The 20114-nt window shown below is 49.9% G+C and overlaps 1 protein-coding gene across 10 annotated transcripts; it reads left to right on the plus strand.

The window, feature by feature from the left end:
- The first annotated feature begins 1455 nt into the window (after window positions 1-1455).
- ABCF1 (ATP binding cassette subfamily F member 1) lies at window positions 1456-20038 on the plus strand. 10 transcript variants are annotated; one of them, XM_089918506.1, is made up of 25 exons: window positions 1456-2005; window positions 5642-5688; window positions 5888-5986; window positions 6144-6273; window positions 6412-6449; window positions 6534-6644; window positions 7273-7347; window positions 7429-7542; window positions 8483-8587; window positions 8847-8969; window positions 9359-9459; window positions 9557-9642; window positions 9956-10095; window positions 10181-10329; window positions 10625-10708; window positions 10910-11034; window positions 11225-11599; window positions 11702-11776; window positions 11860-11930; window positions 13153-13185; window positions 13270-13438; window positions 13636-13700; window positions 13795-13867; window positions 19184-19331; window positions 19802-20038. In XM_089918506.1, the coding sequence occupies exons 1-24, from the start codon at window positions 1933-1935 to the stop codon at window positions 19291-19293; spliced, it is 2571 nt and encodes an 856-aa protein (XP_089774632.1). In that variant the 5' UTR covers window positions 1456-1932; the 3' UTR covers window positions 19294-19331; window positions 19802-20038. The 10 variants fall into 10 exon arrangements, 8 of the variants coding, with proteins under 8 accessions (XP_089774632.1, XP_089774631.1, XP_089774629.1 ...); XR_016394572.1 differs by lacking the exon at window positions 19802-20038 and adding an exon at window positions 14014-14261 and having other exon boundaries at window positions 1466-2005; window positions 19184-19299; XR_016394571.1 differs by lacking the exon at window positions 19802-20038 and adding an exon at window positions 14014-14518 and having other exon boundaries at window positions 1467-2005; window positions 19184-19297.
- The last annotated feature ends 76 nt before the right edge of the window (window positions 20039-20114 follow it).

Genomic DNA, 20114 nt, shown 5'->3' on the forward strand with positions numbered 1-20114 from the left:
CCATAACTTAGTCCTGTGGCCAATCCTTGGCCCCAGTGAGGCTTGAAAAGTACTCTTTATTCAGGCAGCCACGTACTAAGCAAACTCTTGGCCCTTCAGCAGGTAAAAACATTAGAGGAGGATGAACATCCTGTACCAGTGCCTCCCTGCTAGAATTTGGACATGAAATAGAGAATAAGACAGTCAAGTGTCAGTGCCCTCCAGCCAAAGACCACACATCACCTGCAGAGATCTCACTAAGAGAGGGTTAGGAGTGATTAGGATGTGTGTTTGTGTTAGGGTTTGTGTTGTGATTTGGGGGAAGATTCAAGGAAGTGGGGAATCTAGATTGAGTGCTCCCAGGAAGTGGGAGCAATTCTATCATTTCACATTTTAATACAGTCATCCCTCGGCATCTATGGGGAATTGGTTCCAGGGCCCCCTCATGTGCCAAAATCCAAGGATGCTCAAGTCCCTTGTATAAGATGGCATAATATCTGCGTATAACCTGCACACATCCTCTCCTATACTTTGTCATCTCTAGATGACTTATAATACTGAATACAATGTGAATGCCATGTAAATAGTTATAAATACAATGTAAATGCTATATAAGTAGTAGCTGGTATGCAGCAAATTTAGATTTGCTTTTCGGAATTTCCTGGAATTTCTTTTTTCCCCTAATATTTTGATACTAGGTTGGTTGAATCCGAATATGTGGAACCCACAGATAACAGAGTCTCCTCTGGGGGGAGAAATGAAACATGGCTGAAGCTGTAACTGGCAAAAAAGCAGCTACTACTCATTTTAGCTGAGAGGGACCTGTTCAGAATTTATGGTTTGCATAGTAACCTTGTTTTTGTCTGCACTTACACAAGATTATAGACTCTGTCTTACTTCATCACAGTCACAGATTGGCCTTGTCTGGCATGGGTGTTCTGAGGTTATGTTCAATGTGAGAGCACCATGGCCTAGATGTGAGGGCCAGCCCAGCTCTTAAAAACACCAAGGTCGGACTTCCCTGGTGGCGCAGTGGTTAAGAATCTGCCTGCTCAATGCAGGGGACATGGGTTCAATCCCTGGTCCGGGAAGATCCCACATGCCGCGGAGCAACTAAGCCCGTGCGCCTAGAGCCCACATGCTCTGCAACAAGGGAAGCCACTGCAATGAGAAGCCCGCACACCGAAACAACGACCCAACACAGCCAAAAGTAAAAACAAATTTATTTAAAAAAAAAGTCAGGAAGTTCCAATGAATCCAAGAGTCACACACACAAAAAAAGAAGTACCCAAATATTGATTGTGGTGGTGATTTAACCGGTGTGTACATGTCAAAACTTATCAAAGTGTACACTTTGCAGTTTGTTGGCTGTCTATTGTATACGCAGCTTATGGTAACTCAATTACACCTCAGAAAAGCTGTTACCAAAAAAGAAAAAAAAAAAGGTGAACTGAAGCTCCACCGCACCGTGATTTCTGTTTGTTAGGCTAGAGTTCCTCCTCGTTTACACCTCTACACCTCGGGATTTTGTGACACATCTCAACACTTGACCGACAAGGCCTCTTCCTGAGTCGGTGGACTGCGCCCTTCTGCTCCTAACCAGACGTCACGGGGCTGGTACAAGGTAGCATTCAGTTTCTTAAAAAAAGAAAAGAGAAAACATGACTTTATTCTTTCATACTAGTCGGAAATTATTATGTTCAGTCCTTAGTCACGCGGCGTCGCGGAGTCACTGCGTTGGGGTTCCCCAACCGTCATAAACTTGCTGTCGCGACCCGAGTAGGCGGACCCCCGCCGCAAGCGCTCCCCGGAGATGATGGCGCGGCGCTCGTGGGCCATCCGGGGGCGGGGTCGACAGCGCAGGCGTAGAGAGCCCGCCTTGTTCCGGGCCCCAAGCTGCCGGAACCGGAAATAGCGCCCGGCGCCGCCAAGATTGCCGTAACTGCCACCGCGATGCCGAAGGGGCCCAAGCAGCAGCCGCCGGAGCCCGAGTGGATCGGGGACGGAGAGACCACGAGCCCCACAGGTGAGGCTGGTAGGCAGGGAGGGAAGGAGATAGGAAAGAGAAGAAGAGAGAGAAGTGTGTGCGTGTCTTAGGAGAGAGTCACGGGGCGCGAGACTGACCGGGCCGCGCGAGGGCTACTGCGCATGCGTTCAGTGGGGCCGGGAAGAGTTTGCCCTGGCAGGAGGGCTTTTGGGGTGCTGGCGAAAGAAGAGGTGCCGGGGTGTCACGCAGGAACTTCAGTAAGACTGGGAAAGAGACGAGGAAGAGCTTATGGTACCGAGGGAGAGATGGGGAGAACTGAGAAAGTCCTGTTTTCTTCTCATTTGGACATCTTCCCTACCACACGGTATTCCATATCCGGCACTTACATATTGATATAAGTTGTGCCTCGACCTCCTCTCTCGCGCGCGCGCGCGCACACAAACACATACACATTCTCACACTCACCCGTGGAAACCATCATCCCACCTGCTTCTTAAGAAAGGATGACTCCTTGCGCTCTTTCGTAAGACACCTTTCTGACTCAGTTGGAGCAAGAGCATAGACACTGGGTGTTGGAATGGAGGATTAAGGTTTACTTAAAAGCAGCGGATGTTTATGGAGCACCTGTTTTTAATTATGCAGCGTGAATGCTGTGCTTTGGGGAGGGGAGAAAAAAATGCGAAGACATCCTACCAGGCTTGAAGGTACTTCAAGAGGCAGATAAAAATGGATACAAATAATTATAGTAGGTATACAGTGACTAATTTTACAGGCATTTATTGGATGCCTACTTTGTACCTGGTGCTGTGCAGAAGAACTGGAGGTGTAGGGATGAAAGATAAGCCTTGCCTATCGAGAAGGGGCAAGCCTAGTGGAGGGGACAGAGCATTAATCAGACAGAGGCTGACAGAGTGTGATGAATGTGTTGAGAATGCTATGGGACTAGAAAAGAGAGGGGCAACATCTATCAGCTAGGGCGGGAGTGTCAGCAAAGCCTCCCAGGAATATGTGATAGCCGAGTTCGTTCTTGAAGGATCAGTGTGAGTTAGCAAGGGGAAGAACATCCTAAGCAAGCAGAGGGTGCAGTTAGTGCAGAGGTAGAGGTGCCGTTGAGCCTGGCTGGTTCCCAGTATTGTGTGACTAGTATGATGGGGTTGGAAAGACGTGTGGGAGACAGATAATGAAAGGTGTTATACACTACTCCAAGGAACTTAGTCCTAAAAACATTAAGAAGGAGGACCCATTGAAGTGCATAAGGAATGGTTGGAGGGAGGGAGACCATTTAGGAGGCTCTGGTAATGATCCAGGCGAGAAGTGGTAAGAGAGTAAGCCAGGGCATTGACTGGAACTGGGAACCAGCTAAATCAAGGGAGAAGAATTAAGGCTGACACTCACTTGAATACTGCAGCGGTTAGTAGGCTATTTATTGAAAGCAGTAGTGGGCTGTAGAGTGGGGAGCGGGAAGAGGTAAGGTCAGCTTTTGAATGCTGAGTTGGAGATTTCTGGGGAATTTTAAGAGGAGATGGCAAGGAGAGAGTTTGTTCGGTGGCTGTGGAGAGAGCGCTGGACTAGGAGTAAAGACACAGGTGAGTGTAGTTGTACGGGGCATCGCCTAGAGAGTGTATGCAGATTGAAGCGAAAAGACGTAGAAGGTGGGAACCCAAAAGAACCTCAACAATTAAGGGAAGTAAGGTGGAGAAGGAGGCTGAGGAGATGAGACCGAGAAAGGAGAGCAGCCAGAGAAACTAGAGGCAGACCAGCAGCAGCAGGATCCCTGACGCTAAGTAACAACAGGAAAGGAGAATTAAAAGGATGAGGAGGTAGGTAGCATGGAATGTTGCCAAGTAATCACGCAAAATAAGGACTACAAAGAAACCTTTTCGGGTTGAACAACTAAGGGGACAGTGACAGCTTTAAGAAAAGTAGTATTCATTAGAAGATGACAGCTGAATCAGGTTGCAGTATATTCAAAAAGGAACGGGAGATGAGGAGGTGGAGCTAGCGTGGACTGCACTCAGACTCAATGAAGACAGGATAGAAACAGTAATTGGGGGAGGAGATTGTAAGGTTACGGAAAGTGCTTTACTTGGCTTTGAAATTAGGAGTCACTTCAGTGATGTACTTACTAAGGGGAGGAGCCATTAGAGGGGGAGATGTGGAGGATACAGCATAGCTTTAGCCACACTTAGCCTTTTCCTGTTCCTTGCTGATAATACTTTCTCACGCTTGAACCTGTGCACAGGCTTCTCTCCCTAGGGTCAGGAGGTGTGGTTGTGTTAGTCCTTGGAGATACTTAGTGTCTAAGTCACTCTCAGTGTTGTCAGGGTGAGCTGATCATGTCATTCCTTCTCGTGTACTGCAGTGGGTTCTCCTTCTTAATGGCTTTAGGGTTAGACTCCGTGGAATAGCTTATAAAACCTTTCATTATCTTCTGCACATCTTTTCAGCTCCATCACGCTAGTCACCCAATATGGGGATCAGATTTTGAAATGTGTTCAGGATGGAGGTCACAGATGAAGCAAAGACAGGCATAAGCGTGCCTGGGAGTTAACCAAGGAGCGGGGAGAAGCCAGTGTCCAGAACACGGGTATGGTTAGGGAAACAGAGATAGCAGACAAGATAGGATGCGCCCTTTTAGTCTGTGAGGTCCTAAGTTATAGCGATTGTCCTTTATTATCTCCAGTTTTTGACACTGTAGATGCTCAGTATCTGAATAAATGATTACTATGGACTAGGTGGAAATCTGGTGTGAGAATACTCAATGTGGTAGATAGCAGAAAGCCTTTGTTTTGGGGTTTTTTGGGGAAAAAAACCCCAAGCGATTGCAGGAGTGCTTTTGGATAGAATTGGGTAGCAGTGGGTGGATGGGATGGTTGGGAGACGAATGTGATAGTGGACAGGCCTGGGCGTGGAGGGAAGTCACGAGGCTGCTGGCTGCCTCCCAGTCTGATGTGGGAGGGAGTTAGACCTAGTCCCCTGCCTTCAGGGTAGTGGGGATGGACAGAAAGGAGAAGCTGGAATTTGTTCAGTCAGTAAACTTTTATCGACTTCCCACTTTGCTTCCTGGGAACACGAGCTAAGTAGTCTCAGGTCGCTCTCTAGGATGAAGGACTGATGCCCAATCAAGTACAATCACGGCTAGTGACTTGTGCTAGAAGTGCTAGTGGAGCAGGTGCGGCATAGACCCAGGTTCTTGTTGACTTACTAGATGGCTGTTTCCGTGGCCTGTAGGTTCCAAAAATGACATATCCCCAACTGAATTCATATTTTTGTTCTACCTTTCTCCCGCACGGGTGGTAGGGGTGGGGAGAGGGGTCCTTCTCTTCCAGTATATCCTGCGTTAATCAATGGTACCACTAGCCCAGCTAATTTTGCCAGCTAAAAACATTGCAGTCATCTCTGAATACTCTTACTTCTCACCTCTGCCATCACCCTGTGGATTCTCCTTCTCTGCTTCCCACTGCTACCCTAGACCAGCCACCATTGTCTGTCTTGTGGCCAGTGTCTTGTGTCTGTGGCCAGTGTCTTGTGTCTGTCTTGTGCCAATGTCTAGGGAGCGGTAGTTGAGCTAGAAAAACAGTAAATAGGGTGGGGACCACTGAGAGCTTGGCAGGAGAGATCAGAGTGCTTTGGAATTTGCAAATCATCGTTCACAATGTCTGCTTAACCTTCTAGACAAAGTGGTGAAGAAAGGGAAGAAGGACAGGAAGACCAAAAAGACGGTGAGGAGAGAGGACTGTGGGTGTTTCTGAGCAGAAGGTGGCCCTTTGAAGGCGGTGGGGGCCCAAGGGAGGGGAAGAGGTCTTGTCAGGAGAGGGAGCAAGGTGGGATGGAGTGGAAGGTCCCTGGGCTCGTGTGTGGTGGTGAAGGGCTTGGTTGGTTTCTGAGCCATGTTTACCTAGATCTTAACTCCCGTTATAGTTCTTCGAAGAGCTGGCAGTAGAAGACAGACAAGCTGGGGAAGAAAAGAAAGTGCTCAAGGAGAAGGAGCAGCAACAGCAGCAGCAGCAGCAGCAGCAGGTACAGGTGTCAGGGGACCCACCACTACATGGAGGCATCCATGGGTCCGCCAGCCCCTCTGCAGCCCACACTGGTTCACTCAGCTGACGGGGAGCGCTCTCGGGAGCAGAGATACATCAGCGGCCTGGGCTTCATTCTCTCACTGTTTGGCTTTCAGCAGCAAAAAAAGAAGCGAGATGCTCGAAAAAGCCGTCGGAAAAAGGATGTGGATGATGACGGAGAGGAGAAGGAGCTCATGGAGCGTCTTAAGAAGCTCTCAGTGCCGGCCAGTGATGAGGAGGATGAGGGTAAATGTCCCGAGGGGAAATGGGTACCTGGAACCCTTTAGTCATGAAGAGTCAGGAGCTGCATTCCTTGCTTGTGGAGTTGGATTAGATTAAGGAGCAGGACATTGTAATTCTCACCTTCTCCCCTTGTCATTTCAGCACCTGCCCCAGTACCCCGAGGAGGGAAGAAAACCAAGGTAAGCCATCTGTGTGGTAGACAGAGACCCCAGGGGTGCAGCCTTGACCATCCCGCTGACTTCTCTGGCCCTTTCATTCTCCAGGGTGGTAATGTTTTTGCAGCCCTGATTCAGGATCAGAGTGAGGAAGAAGAGGAAGAGGAAGAAAAACATCCTCCTAAGCCAGCCAAGCCAGAGAAAAATCGGATCAATAAGGTGATAGTGGTGGCTCTGCCAGTCACTCCCACCCCGTGTAGCACCTCTGGCCACAGTGTGGTAATTTCCCGGCTTCTTTTCTTGCTTTTCAGCTAGCCCTTCTAGGCCAGTCTTGCTTACACTGTCAGAGTCAGCTTTTTAAAATACTCTTCATCACTCGGAAATTTACAGTGATCCTGTTGCTTTCAAACTCCAAATATAAAACAAAGGCCTTTGGGTCTTTGCCCTTCCACCTGGACCCCTCTGCAGGGTTACTTGGGACTTCTCCATGTATACCTTTCAGATTAGCCTGATCACATCTTGGCATCCAGCTTGACTGTGTGTTGAAACCTTTGTTCTTTATGCCTTCTCTTCCCTCTTCCTAGAACACCTTCACTAAGCCCACATCCATTACCTCGTCTCGAGATGTGTCCTCTTGAGGAAGCCCTCCAGTGCTAGGGCCATCTCACCCACGTGGCTCACTTGCCTGTGTCACAGTCCCTTAGCTGTAGACTAGGGTTTTGCTGGGTCTCATTTTCTCCTTGGCAGACTCAGTATAGTTAACTGCTACTCCTAGACCCCCTAGAAACACTCGTTAAGCTACAATATAGCAAATTAATTTGTGTGTGTCTGTATGTGTCTTCTCCAGGCTGTATCTCAGGAACAACAGCCAGGGCTCAAGGGCAAAAAGGGAAAGGAGGAGAAGTCAAAGGGGAAGGCCAAGGTGAGGGAGTATAGGCAGGAGGAGGGGCTGGGTCTCAGGAATTAGAGCATTTCATCAAACTTGCTGTCTTTTCCCTGGTAGCCTCAAAATAAATTTGCTGCTCTGGACAATGACGAGGAGGAGAATGAAGAGGAAATAACAAAAGAAGAGGAACCACCCAAGCAAGGGAAGGAGAAGGCCAAGAAGGCAGAGCAGGTTTGTATTTTGGTGTTGGGGGAAGGTGGGCTGAGGGACTAGGACTCTGTGGCCCTTGGGCAGGGGGCAGGATCTGGGGGTGCTCTTACTCTCCAGAGCAGGAGTTGGCAAACTTTTTTTTTTTTTTTTGTCCCTGCCACGTGGCTTGCGGGATATTAGTTCCCCAATGAAGGATTGAACCCGGGCCCATGGCACTGAAACTGTGGAGTCCTAACCACTGGACCACCAGGGAAGCCCCAGGCAAGCTTCTGTAAAGGGACACATAATAAATATTTTTGGCTTTGCAGGCCATACAATCTCTGATGCATATTTTTCTTTTCTATTTTTGGAAAAATTCCTTGAAAGTGTAAAAACCGTTCTTAGCTCAAGGGCCATCATTGGCAACTCCTGACCCAGAGAGGAAATGCTGCGGGCGTTAGCCTCAGTCAGTCTGAGCTCTGGCTCTTGCCACCACTCACTGTGTGACCTTGAGTACATTTTTCCATCTCCTTGGGTCTCAGTTTCCTCATCTGTGTGATCTAGTGATGTCTGAGCTCCCTCGTACTGTTAGCACTTGCTAGTTCTGATTTTACTGGATTTCTCAGTGACTGTATGCTAGGGCTTCTAGACCTTTCCCCTGCATGTTAATGTGTAGGCCACTGATACATGAGAAAAAGAACCTCATATAACTCTCGATTACACAGTATTGGCAGTTATATAGTTACAGGTACACATACATTATTACGTTTCATACATAAATACTCATACCATTTCTGGTGGCAAAAATGGATATAGGGCTGCAAGGAGAGCAGGGCGAGTATGAGAATGGGAGCGGATTCACCAGTGTATTTCAGGACCCTGGTGGAGAGAGACAGAGCTGACTGTGGAACTGGGGGTACGTGATGTGAATTCTGAGTTCTAGAAGGGGTCCCTTGTTTTTACTATGCCCTGGTTCTCACAGGGCTCAGAGGAAGAAGGAGAGGAGGAGGAGGAGGAAGGGGAGTCCAAGGCTGATGGTCCCTTTGCTCACCTTAGCAAGAAGGAGAAGAAGAAGCTGAAGAAACAGGTAAAACCTTGGGTTCTTGGTGGTCAAAGGTGGGAGAACCTGATTTTTTTTTTTTTTCCCTTAATGCTTCAAGTAGGGGACATGTGAATTAGGGGACATGAAGGAGCGCTTTGGGTGCTCTGTCAAGTAGAACAGTTGGAGTAAGGAAATAACTGCTCTCTGTGAGCCTTGTCTCGGTGTCTGGTGATGTGGGGCTGTATTGTGGTGATGGGAAAGTGGCAGGCAATAGCCTCAAATGTGATTTTTCCTTCCTTCTCAGATGGAGTATGAGCGCCAGGTGGCTTCATTAAAAGCAGCCAGTGCTGCTGAAAATGACTTCTCCGTGTCACAAGCAGAGGTGTCTTCCCGCCAGGCCATGTTAGAAAACGCATCTGACATCAAGGTAAGGTCTGAGGGGTCCCCTCTACCAGCTTACCCAGGGACATGCCACTTCTCACCTTCCCCTGAGTGGCCACGGCAGCCGAGGAAGTGGGTATGAATGGGAAGTCCATTGGGAAGAAAGCTTGGAGCCGTTCTCTACACCTTGAGTTCTGCCAACTTGAGTGAGAAGATAGAAGAGCCAGCATAAGGGTCCACCCTTGGAGGGAAGCAAGGCGGGACAGGCTGGCCGAGCTTAGGATTTGGAGACTCCGATTAGAGGCAGTGGTTGGGGAAGGGGCCGGTGTGGTGAGAAGAGGGGGCTTCCCTGCAGAGAGAAAGCAGAGAGAAAGCTGCAGCTGCTATCTGGAAGGGAGAGTTCTCATGTGCTTGCTCCTTCCCTGACACCTGCAGCTGGAGAAGTTCAGCATCTCCGCCCACGGCAAGGAGCTGTTTGTCAACGCAGACCTGTACATTGTCGCCAGCCGCCGCTATGGATTGGTGGGACCCAATGGGTGAGGAGAGGAGGGGCTGGAGCTGTGAGAGGGGCGGGGCTGGAAGGAGAAGAGACTTCTCTGAGGCAGCCTGGTCCTAAAAGCTCTCATCCCCCAGCAAGGGCAAGACCACTCTCCTCAAGCACATCGCCAACCGAGCCCTGAGCATCCCTCCCAACATCGACGTGCTGCTTTGTGAACAGGGTGAGGCCGCTGGTGGGAGAGGGGCTTGATGGGGAGGTGAAACCGAGGGGCCTGAGGGGGGCCGCCACTGGGGTACAGGAGCCAACCAAGAATAGAAGAAACTGTGGTTGTAGAGCTGGAAGGGTTATGTGGGGAGACTGGGGACTGGGAAATGGTGCTAAAGAAGGGGGAGAAGAGATGAGAGACTGGAGAGTATTTTATTTGGAACAAGTACAAAGAGCTGGGCAGGGTCAGGCAAACCAGAAACAGCTATAGGGAAGAGGGAATAGGAGGCTTGGCCCTTGGGGCACCCTGACTTCTCCCCTGCCCCCAGAGGTGGTAGCCGATGAGACGCCAGCCGTGCAGGCTGTTCTCCGAGCCGACACCAAGCGCTTGAAGCTGTTGGAAGAGGAGCGGCAACTTCAGGGACAGCTGGAGCAGGGTGATGACGCGGCTGCCGAGAGGCTCGAGAAGGTAGAGGAGATGGCGCAGGGGACACGGGCTAAGACTGGGGGCTCCTGGGACCTCGCAGCATGTGTCCTCTTCTCCCTCCTCCCAGGTGTATGAGGAATTGCGGGCTACCGGGGCGGCAGCTGCAGAGGCCAAAGCCCGCCGGATCCTGGCCGGTCTGGGCTTTGACCCTGAGATGCAGAATCGACCCACACAGAAGTTCTCGGGGGGCTGGCGCATGCGCGTCTCCCTTGCTAGGTGGGCCCCCCCTCACCACCCTCCCTTCCAGCACCGTCCACCAGGGCTCTTTCCCTTCTCCCCGTTCTTCCAAAGCCGTCTTCTCCCTCCCTTACTGTCTGCCTTGCCAGACTCAGGGTCTTTTCTCCCTACCTGGGGGTGTATTCTTTCTGTGTCTGCTGCCTGGGAACTGTCTAAGGAGAGGTTGGGAAGGAGTGTTCATGGTCTCAGGCTCCACTTACCAGAGGCTTCTCTGGGTCCTCTGAGCAAGGGTCTTCTTCCCCCTGACTCTGCTTTCTGCTGCCCTGCCCTCTAGGGCGCTATTCATGGAGCCCACGCTGCTGATGTTGGATGAGCCCACCAACCACCTGGACCTCAATGCTGTCATCTGGCTCAATAAGTGAGTAGCCCTTGATTACAGCCTTTGCATCGTTGGTTCGCATTCTGCCCTCGTTTCCTCTAGCTGGTCTCCACTCTGTCCTTGACACCTCTCACTCCAGCCCCCCCTCTTTCACTCCCTGCCCCCATGCTCTGTCTGCTTCCCCTGACTCCACCCTAACCTGGCCATTGTGACATTTCCACGCTCTTCTCTAAAACCCAGCTACCTCCAAGGCTGGCGAAAGACGCTGCTCATCGTCTCCCATGACCAGGGCTTCCTGGATGACGTCTGTACCGATATCATCCATCTTGATGCCCAGCGGCTCCATTACTACAGGGGCAATTACAGTAAGGAGGATCGTTTGCGGGCAAGGAAAGGGGTGGTTCCTGGAGAAAGGCCTGGGAGGGAGGGCCTGTAGGGTTGTGGTGATAATTCTGAGTCTTTCAGAATTCTAGACAACGACGCCTGCCCCCATCCTCCCCCGTCCTGCTGGGGAGAGGGACAACCATCGATGCCCATTCCCCTCTCTTGCCCCAGTGACCTTCAAGAAGATGTACCAGCAGAAACAGAAGGAACTGCTGAAGCAGTATGAGAAGCAGGAGAAAAAGCTGAAGGAGTTAAAGGCGGGCGGCAAGTCCACCAAGCAGGCAGTGAGCACCTGGGTCTTCCTGGGAGGACTCGGGCCCTGCCTGCCTTTTGAGGCCTTCTGTAAAGGGTGCAGGTGTCTCCTTCTTCCCCAGGAAAAGCAAACAAAGGAAGCCCTGACTCGAAAGCAGCAGAAGTGCCGGAGGAAAAACCAGGATGAGGAGTCACAGGAGGCCCCCGAGCTCCTGAAGCGGCCCAGGGAGTACACTGTGCGCTTCACGTTCCCTGACCCGCCGCCGCTCAGCCCTCCGGTGCTGGGCCTGCACGGTGAGCGGCCGCGGCCATGCCTTCCCTCCACACCAGGACATTCAGGGCACCCTCGGGGGACTCTGAAGAGAAAATAAAGTGCTTCTTTTCCTGGCCTCTCAGGTGTGACGTTTGGCTATGAGGGGCAGAAACCACTCTTTAAGAATCTGGATTTTGGCATTGACATGGACTCAAGGAGTGAGTTGGCAGGGGAGGCTCAGGAGCCCCGGGGAGAGTTTCTGGGGACCTCGCCTCTTTGACCTTTGTCTTCCTTCTGGCAGTCTGCATCGTGGGCCCTAACGGTGTGGGGAAGAGCACCCTGCTGCTACTGCTGACAGGCAAGCTGACGCCGGTGAGTCCGGGAGCCAGGAAGGGGGGACGGCGACGAGCGAGCGGAAGCGTGAGCACACGGCTCTTCCCCAGAGGCTGCAGTTGGGGGCCCCTCTGTGCCGTGGAGAGTTAAATACAGAACTTGTCATGGATGGTGCGCTTCCTTGAGAGGTGCTGTAGAGGAGGACGGTTTAGATCAGGCGGGGAGAAGAGCCAGAAGTGGGGCCAGGCTTGGGGCATGCCTCCCCACCCCCCATGTGTTTCGGTTATGCAAGAAATACATGCCCGTTGTAGAGTGGTTAGAAATTGCACAAGCCAGGGAATTCCATGGTGGTCCAGTGGTTAGGACTCAGAGCTTTCATTGCTATGGACCCGGGTTCAGTCTCTGGTCCGTGAACTAAGATCCCTCAAGCTGCACAGCACAGCTGGAAAAAGAAAGAAAAGAAGTTTCGTAAGCCAGAGCAAAATCCAGAGGTGACCAGTATTAATTTCGATGGATTGCTTTCTCCCTTTTTTTTCCTTTACAAGCGTGCATATAACTTTTTTTAACAAAGTGGCCTATCGTGTGAATTGTTCTGTGGCCAGCTTTTTCCAGATAATGTACATCAAGTGTTTTTCCGTGCCAGTAATCCTGTGTGTGCGTTCACTTCATATGGATCTACCGTAGTGTATTTGATGTCAGTCGTTTAGATTTTTCACTAAAGGACAAACCTGTAGTAAATAGTCTTATTATACCTGTTCATGAATTTAGTTTTCCTTAGGATAAATTCCCTGGAATTGCTTTGGGGACTTTTGTGGCGTTATGTAGTGCTTAGATGGGTTGTAGCCATCTGTCTGCCCTCCAAGAAAGTGTTGAGAGGGCCCGTTGCCTCACACCCACAGAGAGTATATCTTCAGAAAGGTGTTCTAGATCCTCACACAAACTGTCTCTTAATCCCCATCTGAGGTGGAACCCTGAAAACATCTTGCTGGAAGGCGGGGGTGGGGACGGGGGTCCTTTACTTGTGGTCAGTCTGCTCCTGGTTCTGAATCTCTGCTTTCTGTCTCCCCCTCCTTCATTCTCCTCTTGCTTCTGATTTCCTGGGCCTGCCTTGGTCACGTTCAGGAGACGCCCGTGTTCCCTTTCTCATGCTGGCTTGTTCCAGCTCGGTTCTGGTGTTTAGCTCCCCTTCAGAAAAGTTGGGGTGTGGAGCTGCAGCTCCTTTCCCCTTCCCCTTAGCTCCCCCCTTGATTTTTCCTTGCAGACTCGTGGGGAAATGAGGAAGAACCACCGGCTGGTAAGTGGCTTTGGGAATCAGGGAGTAAGAGGCTGACAGAGGAAGTATGACTTTGACCGACCACCTCCCTCTTCTCTCGGGCAGAAAATTGGCTTCTTCAACCAGCAGTATGCAGAGCAGCTGCGCATGGAGGAGACGCCCACCGAGTACTTGCAGCGGGGCTTCAACCTGCCCTACCAGGATGCCCGCAAGTGCCTGGGCCGCTTTGGCCTGGAGAGTCACGCCCACACCATCCAGATCTGCAAACTCTCTGGTACCAGGGGCCAGGGCAGGTGTCCCCGTCCTTAGCCTTCATACCTGCAGACTGTCCCTAGAGGCAGGAGGAAAGAGGAACTGGGACTTGGGGGACCTCACTGCGTGTGCACACGCGCGCACACACACATTCAGGGTTTACCTGCAGAAATGTCAGGTGGTGAAAGGTGTGGTGGATCTCCTTTCCCTTTGCTACAGGTGGGCAGAAAGCCCGAGTTGTGTTTGCAGAGCTGTCCTGTCGGGAGCCCGATGTCCTCATCTTGGTGAGTGAGCTGGACTGCAGGGCTGGGGCAAGGGTGACAGAAGGGAAGGGTAAGAGCCGTAACTCTCAGTCACGGGATGCCTCCTCCCCCCTAGGACGAGCCCACCAATAACCTGGACATAGAGTCTATCGACGCTCTTGGGGAGGCCATCAACGAATACAAGGGCGGTGAGTCAGCTCAGGGCGCGCCCTCCTCCTCCCCGCCTTGGGGACCGGGCTGTGGTGTCTTTTCGGCTGGGCGCCCTCCTCTCAGGTTCTGATCCCCCTCTTCCTCCTTCCTCTCTGCCCTCCATTCTCGCCATCTTTCTTCAAAGCTGTGATCGTTGTCAGCCATGATGCCCGACTTATCACAGAAACCAGCTGCCAGCTGTGGGTCGTGGAGGAGCAGAGTGTTAGCCAGATCGACGGCGACTTCGAAGACTACAAGCGGGAGGTGTTGGAGGCCCTGGGGGAAGTCATGGTCAGCCGGCCCCGAGAATGAGCTTTCCTTCCCGGACATCCCCTCGTCTCCTCTCCACTCGGAAGTCTGCTCTGGTCTGCAACTGGCGCACTAGCTACTCGGGTACATGAAGGCGGAGTGTGGTCTTGATGTGACCAGGATACCGCTTCGATTGCTTCCTCTTCTCTGAAAGACTTGTCTGATTGCTCTCTTCAGATAACTGAGCTGGCCTTGTTCTTGAAATCCCTGTGTACAAGCAGAGGTGATTGTTATGGGGTTCCATCCAGCCAAGCTCATGTGGCCAGTTGTCTGAGACTCTGTCCTCAGAAGCCTGCGTCTGGTCTGCCTCAAAGCTTCAGGCCCAGCTGCTGCCCTGTTCTGTGAGTGGTGCTGCTTTTTTCTGGTGGATTTAATGCTGACCTAACTGATACAAACAGCTGGTGCAGCTCAGAGCTGGAGGAGAGTTCTGAGGCCTGCGCTGTCATCCAGAATTTGGTGCCTGCAGTCTCTGGTTGGGGACTTGGGGGCAGGAAAGGAATGCTGCTGAACTCGAATCACCCTTTACAAGGGGAAGAAATAAAGGAAAGGAGTTGCGCCGCCCTGTCACTGTTTGGAGATTTCGTGGGAGCTGGAACTGTTCTTACTCTTGATTTGCTTTGTTCAGTTTACTAGCAGCAGTTAGTATCCTCTCTTCCCCACCAGTACAGGTGGGTCTAACTTGCAGTCTTACCGCACTTTAGGTGGTGCTCACTGTTTGAGGAGCCTCCCTCCCTTCCCACAGCCCTTCCGACAAGGACAAAGGAAAGTGGGTCATCCCTTCCAACTAGGACACTCGGGTTTCTCACTATCCAAGCTCCGCCCTGGTATCAGGGACCAGAGACCTGATCCTCCCAAAAGTTACTAAATCAGCCAACATGTACAGCACCGTGCAGTATGCAAGAAGGGAAGAGACAAGGTCTGCCTTCATGAATAGTCTAGATAGAGAAGACTTAGAAAGTAAGACTTGAGTGTATAGCGTGATACAATTAATTGCCAAATGTGTGGTGCTGTAGGTTCTAAGTTGCCTTGAGCTCATAGAAGAGAAAGATTATCTAGAACTTGATTATTTGGCGGGATCACTTGAGAGCGGACTTTGAAAAAGTAAGGATTTTTTTTTTTTAATTATTTCTTTATTGTTGGCTGTGTTGGGTCTTTGTTGCTGCGTGCAGGCTTTCACTAGTTGCAGCGAGTGGGGCTACTCTTCGTTGTGGTGTGGCAGCTTCTCGTTGCAGTGGCTTGTCTTGTTGTGGAGCACGGGCTCTAGGTGTGCAGGCTTCAGTAGTTGTGGCACATGGGCTCAGTAGTTGTGGCTCATGGGCTCTAGAGCACAGGCTCAGTAGTTGTAGCACACGGGCTTAGGTGCTCCACAGCATGTGGGATCTTCCCGGACCAGGGCTTGAACTGGTGTCCCCTGCATTGGCAGGTAGATTCTTAACAACTGCACCACTAGGGAAGTCCCAGGATTTTAGTAGTGAGGAACAGGGAGCCATTTTTGGAACATAGGAAAAGAGCAGGTCTAAGGCAGATCTAAAGAAGAAAGAACTATTTGAGAGTTAATGAGAGAACATGGCTGGTGTGGCCACTTTTCTTATTAGAGTTAGATTGGAGAGATGGGTTTGGAAAGTAAAACCCAAGTGGCAAGTGGTTGGTTGGTGGTGATTTCAGGTAGTGATGGGCAAGGTGGACTTTAGAGACTTACGGGATGGGCCCCAGAACTTTCGCTGTGGGGATGAGCTAATAAATCCTGAATTAGGATACGAGAGAGAGGGATACAAGGCAAGGACAGATGGAAAGAGCCAGGTGTGGGAGTTGGAGAGAGGATGGTCAGATGTGTGCAGTTCCGGGGAAAATATGAAGAACCATTTAAGATTTACTAAGTTGGGATGTCTAATTTGGGGAAGTTATTTTCTGGCCAAATAATACTGGACCTCAATTATGAGTTTTACGCTAAAAGTGAAGGTTTGGTGTGAAGGTGATTGAAGAGGCGCCGTTGGGTACATCTCCAAGTTAGATCTAAAGGAACACCCCTTATGGAATTTGAGGGAAAAGCATCAGGGTCTTGTGCCAAGCAAGATGTTACATGTGAAAGTATTCTCCACAATTCCACAAAGCAGGTGTGCCGTAGAACAGTGGGAGCAGGCTTCAAGCCCACTACGAGTGGGGTGACCTTGGACTTAGCCTCTTGGTACCTGTTTCCTCATTTGTAACATGAAGGTGATAAAAAGCCCCTACCTCACAAGGTTATTAAGGGATTAAGTAATTATTTGTGAAGGGCTTTAATGTTTTTTTTTTTACTTTTGTTACATGTATTTCATGTACACTCTACACTTTGCACTTAAATTTTTCAGTTCAGTAGTCTAGATGAGATGTTACACAAAATAGTTGAGAATGTTGTTTATAAAATGAACACCAACATTTTGCATTTTAAGTGTTTGGTCGCTGATTTCACTACAAATACTTCAGATGCTCCAAAATAACTTCCATCCATGGGCACAAGTTTTCTTTCTTTCCTCAATATATATACTGTAATAATGCACTTTAAATATGGGCAAAAGAATTACACTTCTTCCAAAAGAGCCGCACAGAAATGGAGCTCGAAAGGAAAACGTTACACGCTTACACAGGAGCACAGCATGTGGGTAACCCAAAGCCTGGAAATGGAATTTAGTTAACGATTAAATACTTTTATTTATGACAGCCTTTGTCACCTACAAATCATGCACTAATATGGTTCATAATGAGCACCATAGAAGTGTTATAAAAAATTACTTACTCTTCTCCACACCTTCCTAATGAGGAAACAGACTCAGAGACGCTGACGTACCCATGGTCACCCAGCCTGGAAAGGAGAGTTCCTGGGATGGGGGCCCTGGTTTTCTGATGCCAGTGCCCTGGGCGTCCTCCCTTATCTGTAGAATATGGACAGGATGACCAAAGGATGAGTCCTTGAGGGGCATGAGAGCCAAGGCAGGAGTGTGTTTTAGGAACATGTGAGAGACGTTTTAGGGAAGTCTGTCAGCACTACAGTGGGAAAGATGAAAGTCAGGAAGGAGCCCTGTGGCCATACACAACTCAGAGGAGGCCTGGGAATGTGAGAAGTTGCCCTTGTGCTGCCGGTGCTGGTGCAGCAGCTGAGACGCTTGAACTGGTGGTTGCTCTAGGGCAGTGGTTCTCAGCGTGTCCTAGACCAGCGGCAGCGGCGTCACCTGGAGTTTGTTAGAAGTGCAAAGGTAGGAACTCAGTGGTGCCTTTGGAGCGTGTCACAGGAAACATGGTGTTAGGAGAGAAAGGGTAGGGGTCACCTTTAGCTTGAGTGATTAGGGAAGACTTCTCAGAGGAAGTGACATTAATTAAAACCAAGGCCTGTAGGTGGAGAAGGAACCAACTAGATGGGTGAGAAAGAGCCTTCAGCAAGGCACCAGAATGTGCAGAGGCTCAGAAGCTGGAAAGAGCTTGACTTGGTCAGGACCATGGCTTGAGCTTAGAGCTTGAGCAGCGGCCAGGACACGTGGGGTCTTATAAACGTTGATAGGGAGTTGGGATATGGTTCTAGGAGTAATAGAAGGCAGTGTGTACGCAGGAGTGTGAATTGACCTGGTTTTCATTTTCACAAAATTGCTCTGGCTGCTGGGTGAAGAGTGGTGGGTGGGAGGGAGACAGGAAGAGGAGATGCCAGGAGAGGCGAGCAGGAGGAGATATCCTCCTTCCTCTAAGAAAGGAAAGGAGATAATGTAGACTCATATTTTCAGGTGAAGAGAAGGGGAAATGGTGCTCACGTAGGATGGGGCTCACTTTCTCAGGAGATTTGGTGCCAGAGAAGGGAGAGGAGTTAGGAGTTGCCAGGCAGCAGTGAATGTTGAGTCAGTGCTAGTAATTTGTACTGGGCCAAGATGGTAGGATTTTGTGGGTTTTCAACATTATACTTACTGCCTGGGAGCAGGAATGGGAGAAATAGAATAATGGTGATTCAGAATTGGAGACTGCACTGGTGTGCTTGGGGAAGGGTTGACAGAAAAGTCAAAAGTTAATAGGTTATTTAGGGGTGGGGGTGGAAATGGAATAAGAAAGGAAGAACAGACCAACTGAAGCAGTCGGGAGAGGTGTGCCTGCAAGGCTTGGTGAAGAAACAGAAATGGGTCAGTGGGTACAGTGAAATGGATGAGATGCTCAAACTGTCTCCCTGCCCAAAAAAAAAAGAAAATCTAAGTAACAGGTAATTTGGATTTTCATGGAGAATTTGAAAAAAAATGGCTGAACTCATTTTTAAATTAAAATAGAAAAAATTAAGCTCTCTGTAAAGGTTCTTGTGGCCTGTTGCAGGAGGTGGAGGGAAGAAGGTGAGAAGCAGCAGTAGATGGAACCAGAAAGAAAGAAACACAAGTTAAAGAATTTTTTTTTTTTAAATTATTTTTGGCTGCGTTGGGTCTTCGTTGCTGCGCCGGGCTTTCTCTAGTTGCGGCGAGCGGGGGCTACTCTTTGTTGCAGTGTGCAAGCTTCTCATTGTGGTGGCTTCTCACTGCAGAGCCCAGGCTCTAGTCGCACAGGCTCAGTAGTTGTGGCTCGCGGGCTCTAGAGCGCAGGCTCCATAGTTGTGGTGCACGGGCTTAGTTGCTCCGCGACATGTGGGATCCTCCCAGACCAGGGCTCGAACCCGTGTCCCCTGCATTGGCAGGCGGATTCTTAACCACTGCGCCACCAGGGAAGCCCAAGTTAAAGAATTTTAAACTTTTTTTCACTTGAGTTGTGTACTTCATTGGTATTTCACCTCTTAGGTTGGCCCTTAGATTACATCTTTTCAGGACCTCTCCGAGTGTGAAGAGCAACAGTAGGCTAACTGAACACCCTCTTTCCAGAGAAGGGGCAAAAGGGAAGATAAAATTAGCACCGCTGGCCTAAGTGTAGGTGGGGCCTGTGAGGTTTAGGAAGTTGCTCCCCTCTTGTGGCGAATCCTGGAAACAACAGCCAAGAAACGTGTTCTAGGGCCCTGTCTTTTCATTGTTTTCCAGATCAGCAGTCAGCAACACCTGGGAACTTGTTAGATATGCAAAATCTCGGAATTCGTCCCAGACCTGCTGAATCAGAAAATTTGCTGAACCCCACCCCCAATCTCTTTTAAAAGCCCTTCAGATGATTCTGAGGAACGCTGCAACTTTGGTAACCACCATTCTCAACCTATACCCCAATATCCCTACCTCCCTTTCCCTCTTCCCCCAAAATGTAATCTCCTAATTTCTGATTACAAGAATAGCAGAGCTTCCTATTTAAGGTTAATCCTCTCCCTCCATGTTCTGGACTCTAAAACCTCCTGTCTCCCCAGGAATCTTTCTTTTTTTTAAATATACTTTTTTTGGCCATGCCACACAGTTTGCAGGATCTTAGTTCCCCAACTAAGGATCAAATCCAGGCCCCAGCAGTGAAAGTGCTGAGTCCTAACCACTGGATCACCAGGGAATTCCCACCCCTGGGAATCTTGTTCCATCAACTAGGTCCTCAATACCTGTCCTTAAGGTCTAAAAATTATCTTGATCCTACATCTTCTAGCAGCAGGCCTATTTCTCTCTACCCTGCAGAGCCCCTTTTTTGGGGGACAAGCAGGATCCACCTATTTTTCCTTCCTTCCCCAGAAACTGCTCTTGGATTTTTCCTTTTTCAGGCACTCTTCCCTACTCCTCCCTTCTGCCTACCCTCATGTAAGTCCCTTCCCTAAGCTACTCCACAGGGCTGTAAGGATCAGCTAGAATGGATGTGCCTGCAGCTCAGGTGATCTGTGAGCGCTGCCTTCCCGAGCTGTGGCGTTCTGTATTCAAAGTACTCCTTCACCAGTATTTCACTTAACACCAACAAAGGGTTGAAAGCTACATTCCACAAAGGTTTGTATTAATGAACTTTCAACAACAGCTGATAATGGCTTTTTTCTTTTTAAACAGTCCAGGAACA

The sequence above is a fragment of the Delphinapterus leucas genome, chromosome 10, assembly GCF_059928025.1.
Source record: "Delphinapterus leucas isolate spDelLeu-1000000601 "Yukka" chromosome 10, BTC_Dleu_Yukka2, whole genome shotgun sequence".
NCBI lineage: Eukaryota > Metazoa > Chordata > Mammalia > Artiodactyla > Monodontidae > Delphinapterus > Delphinapterus leucas.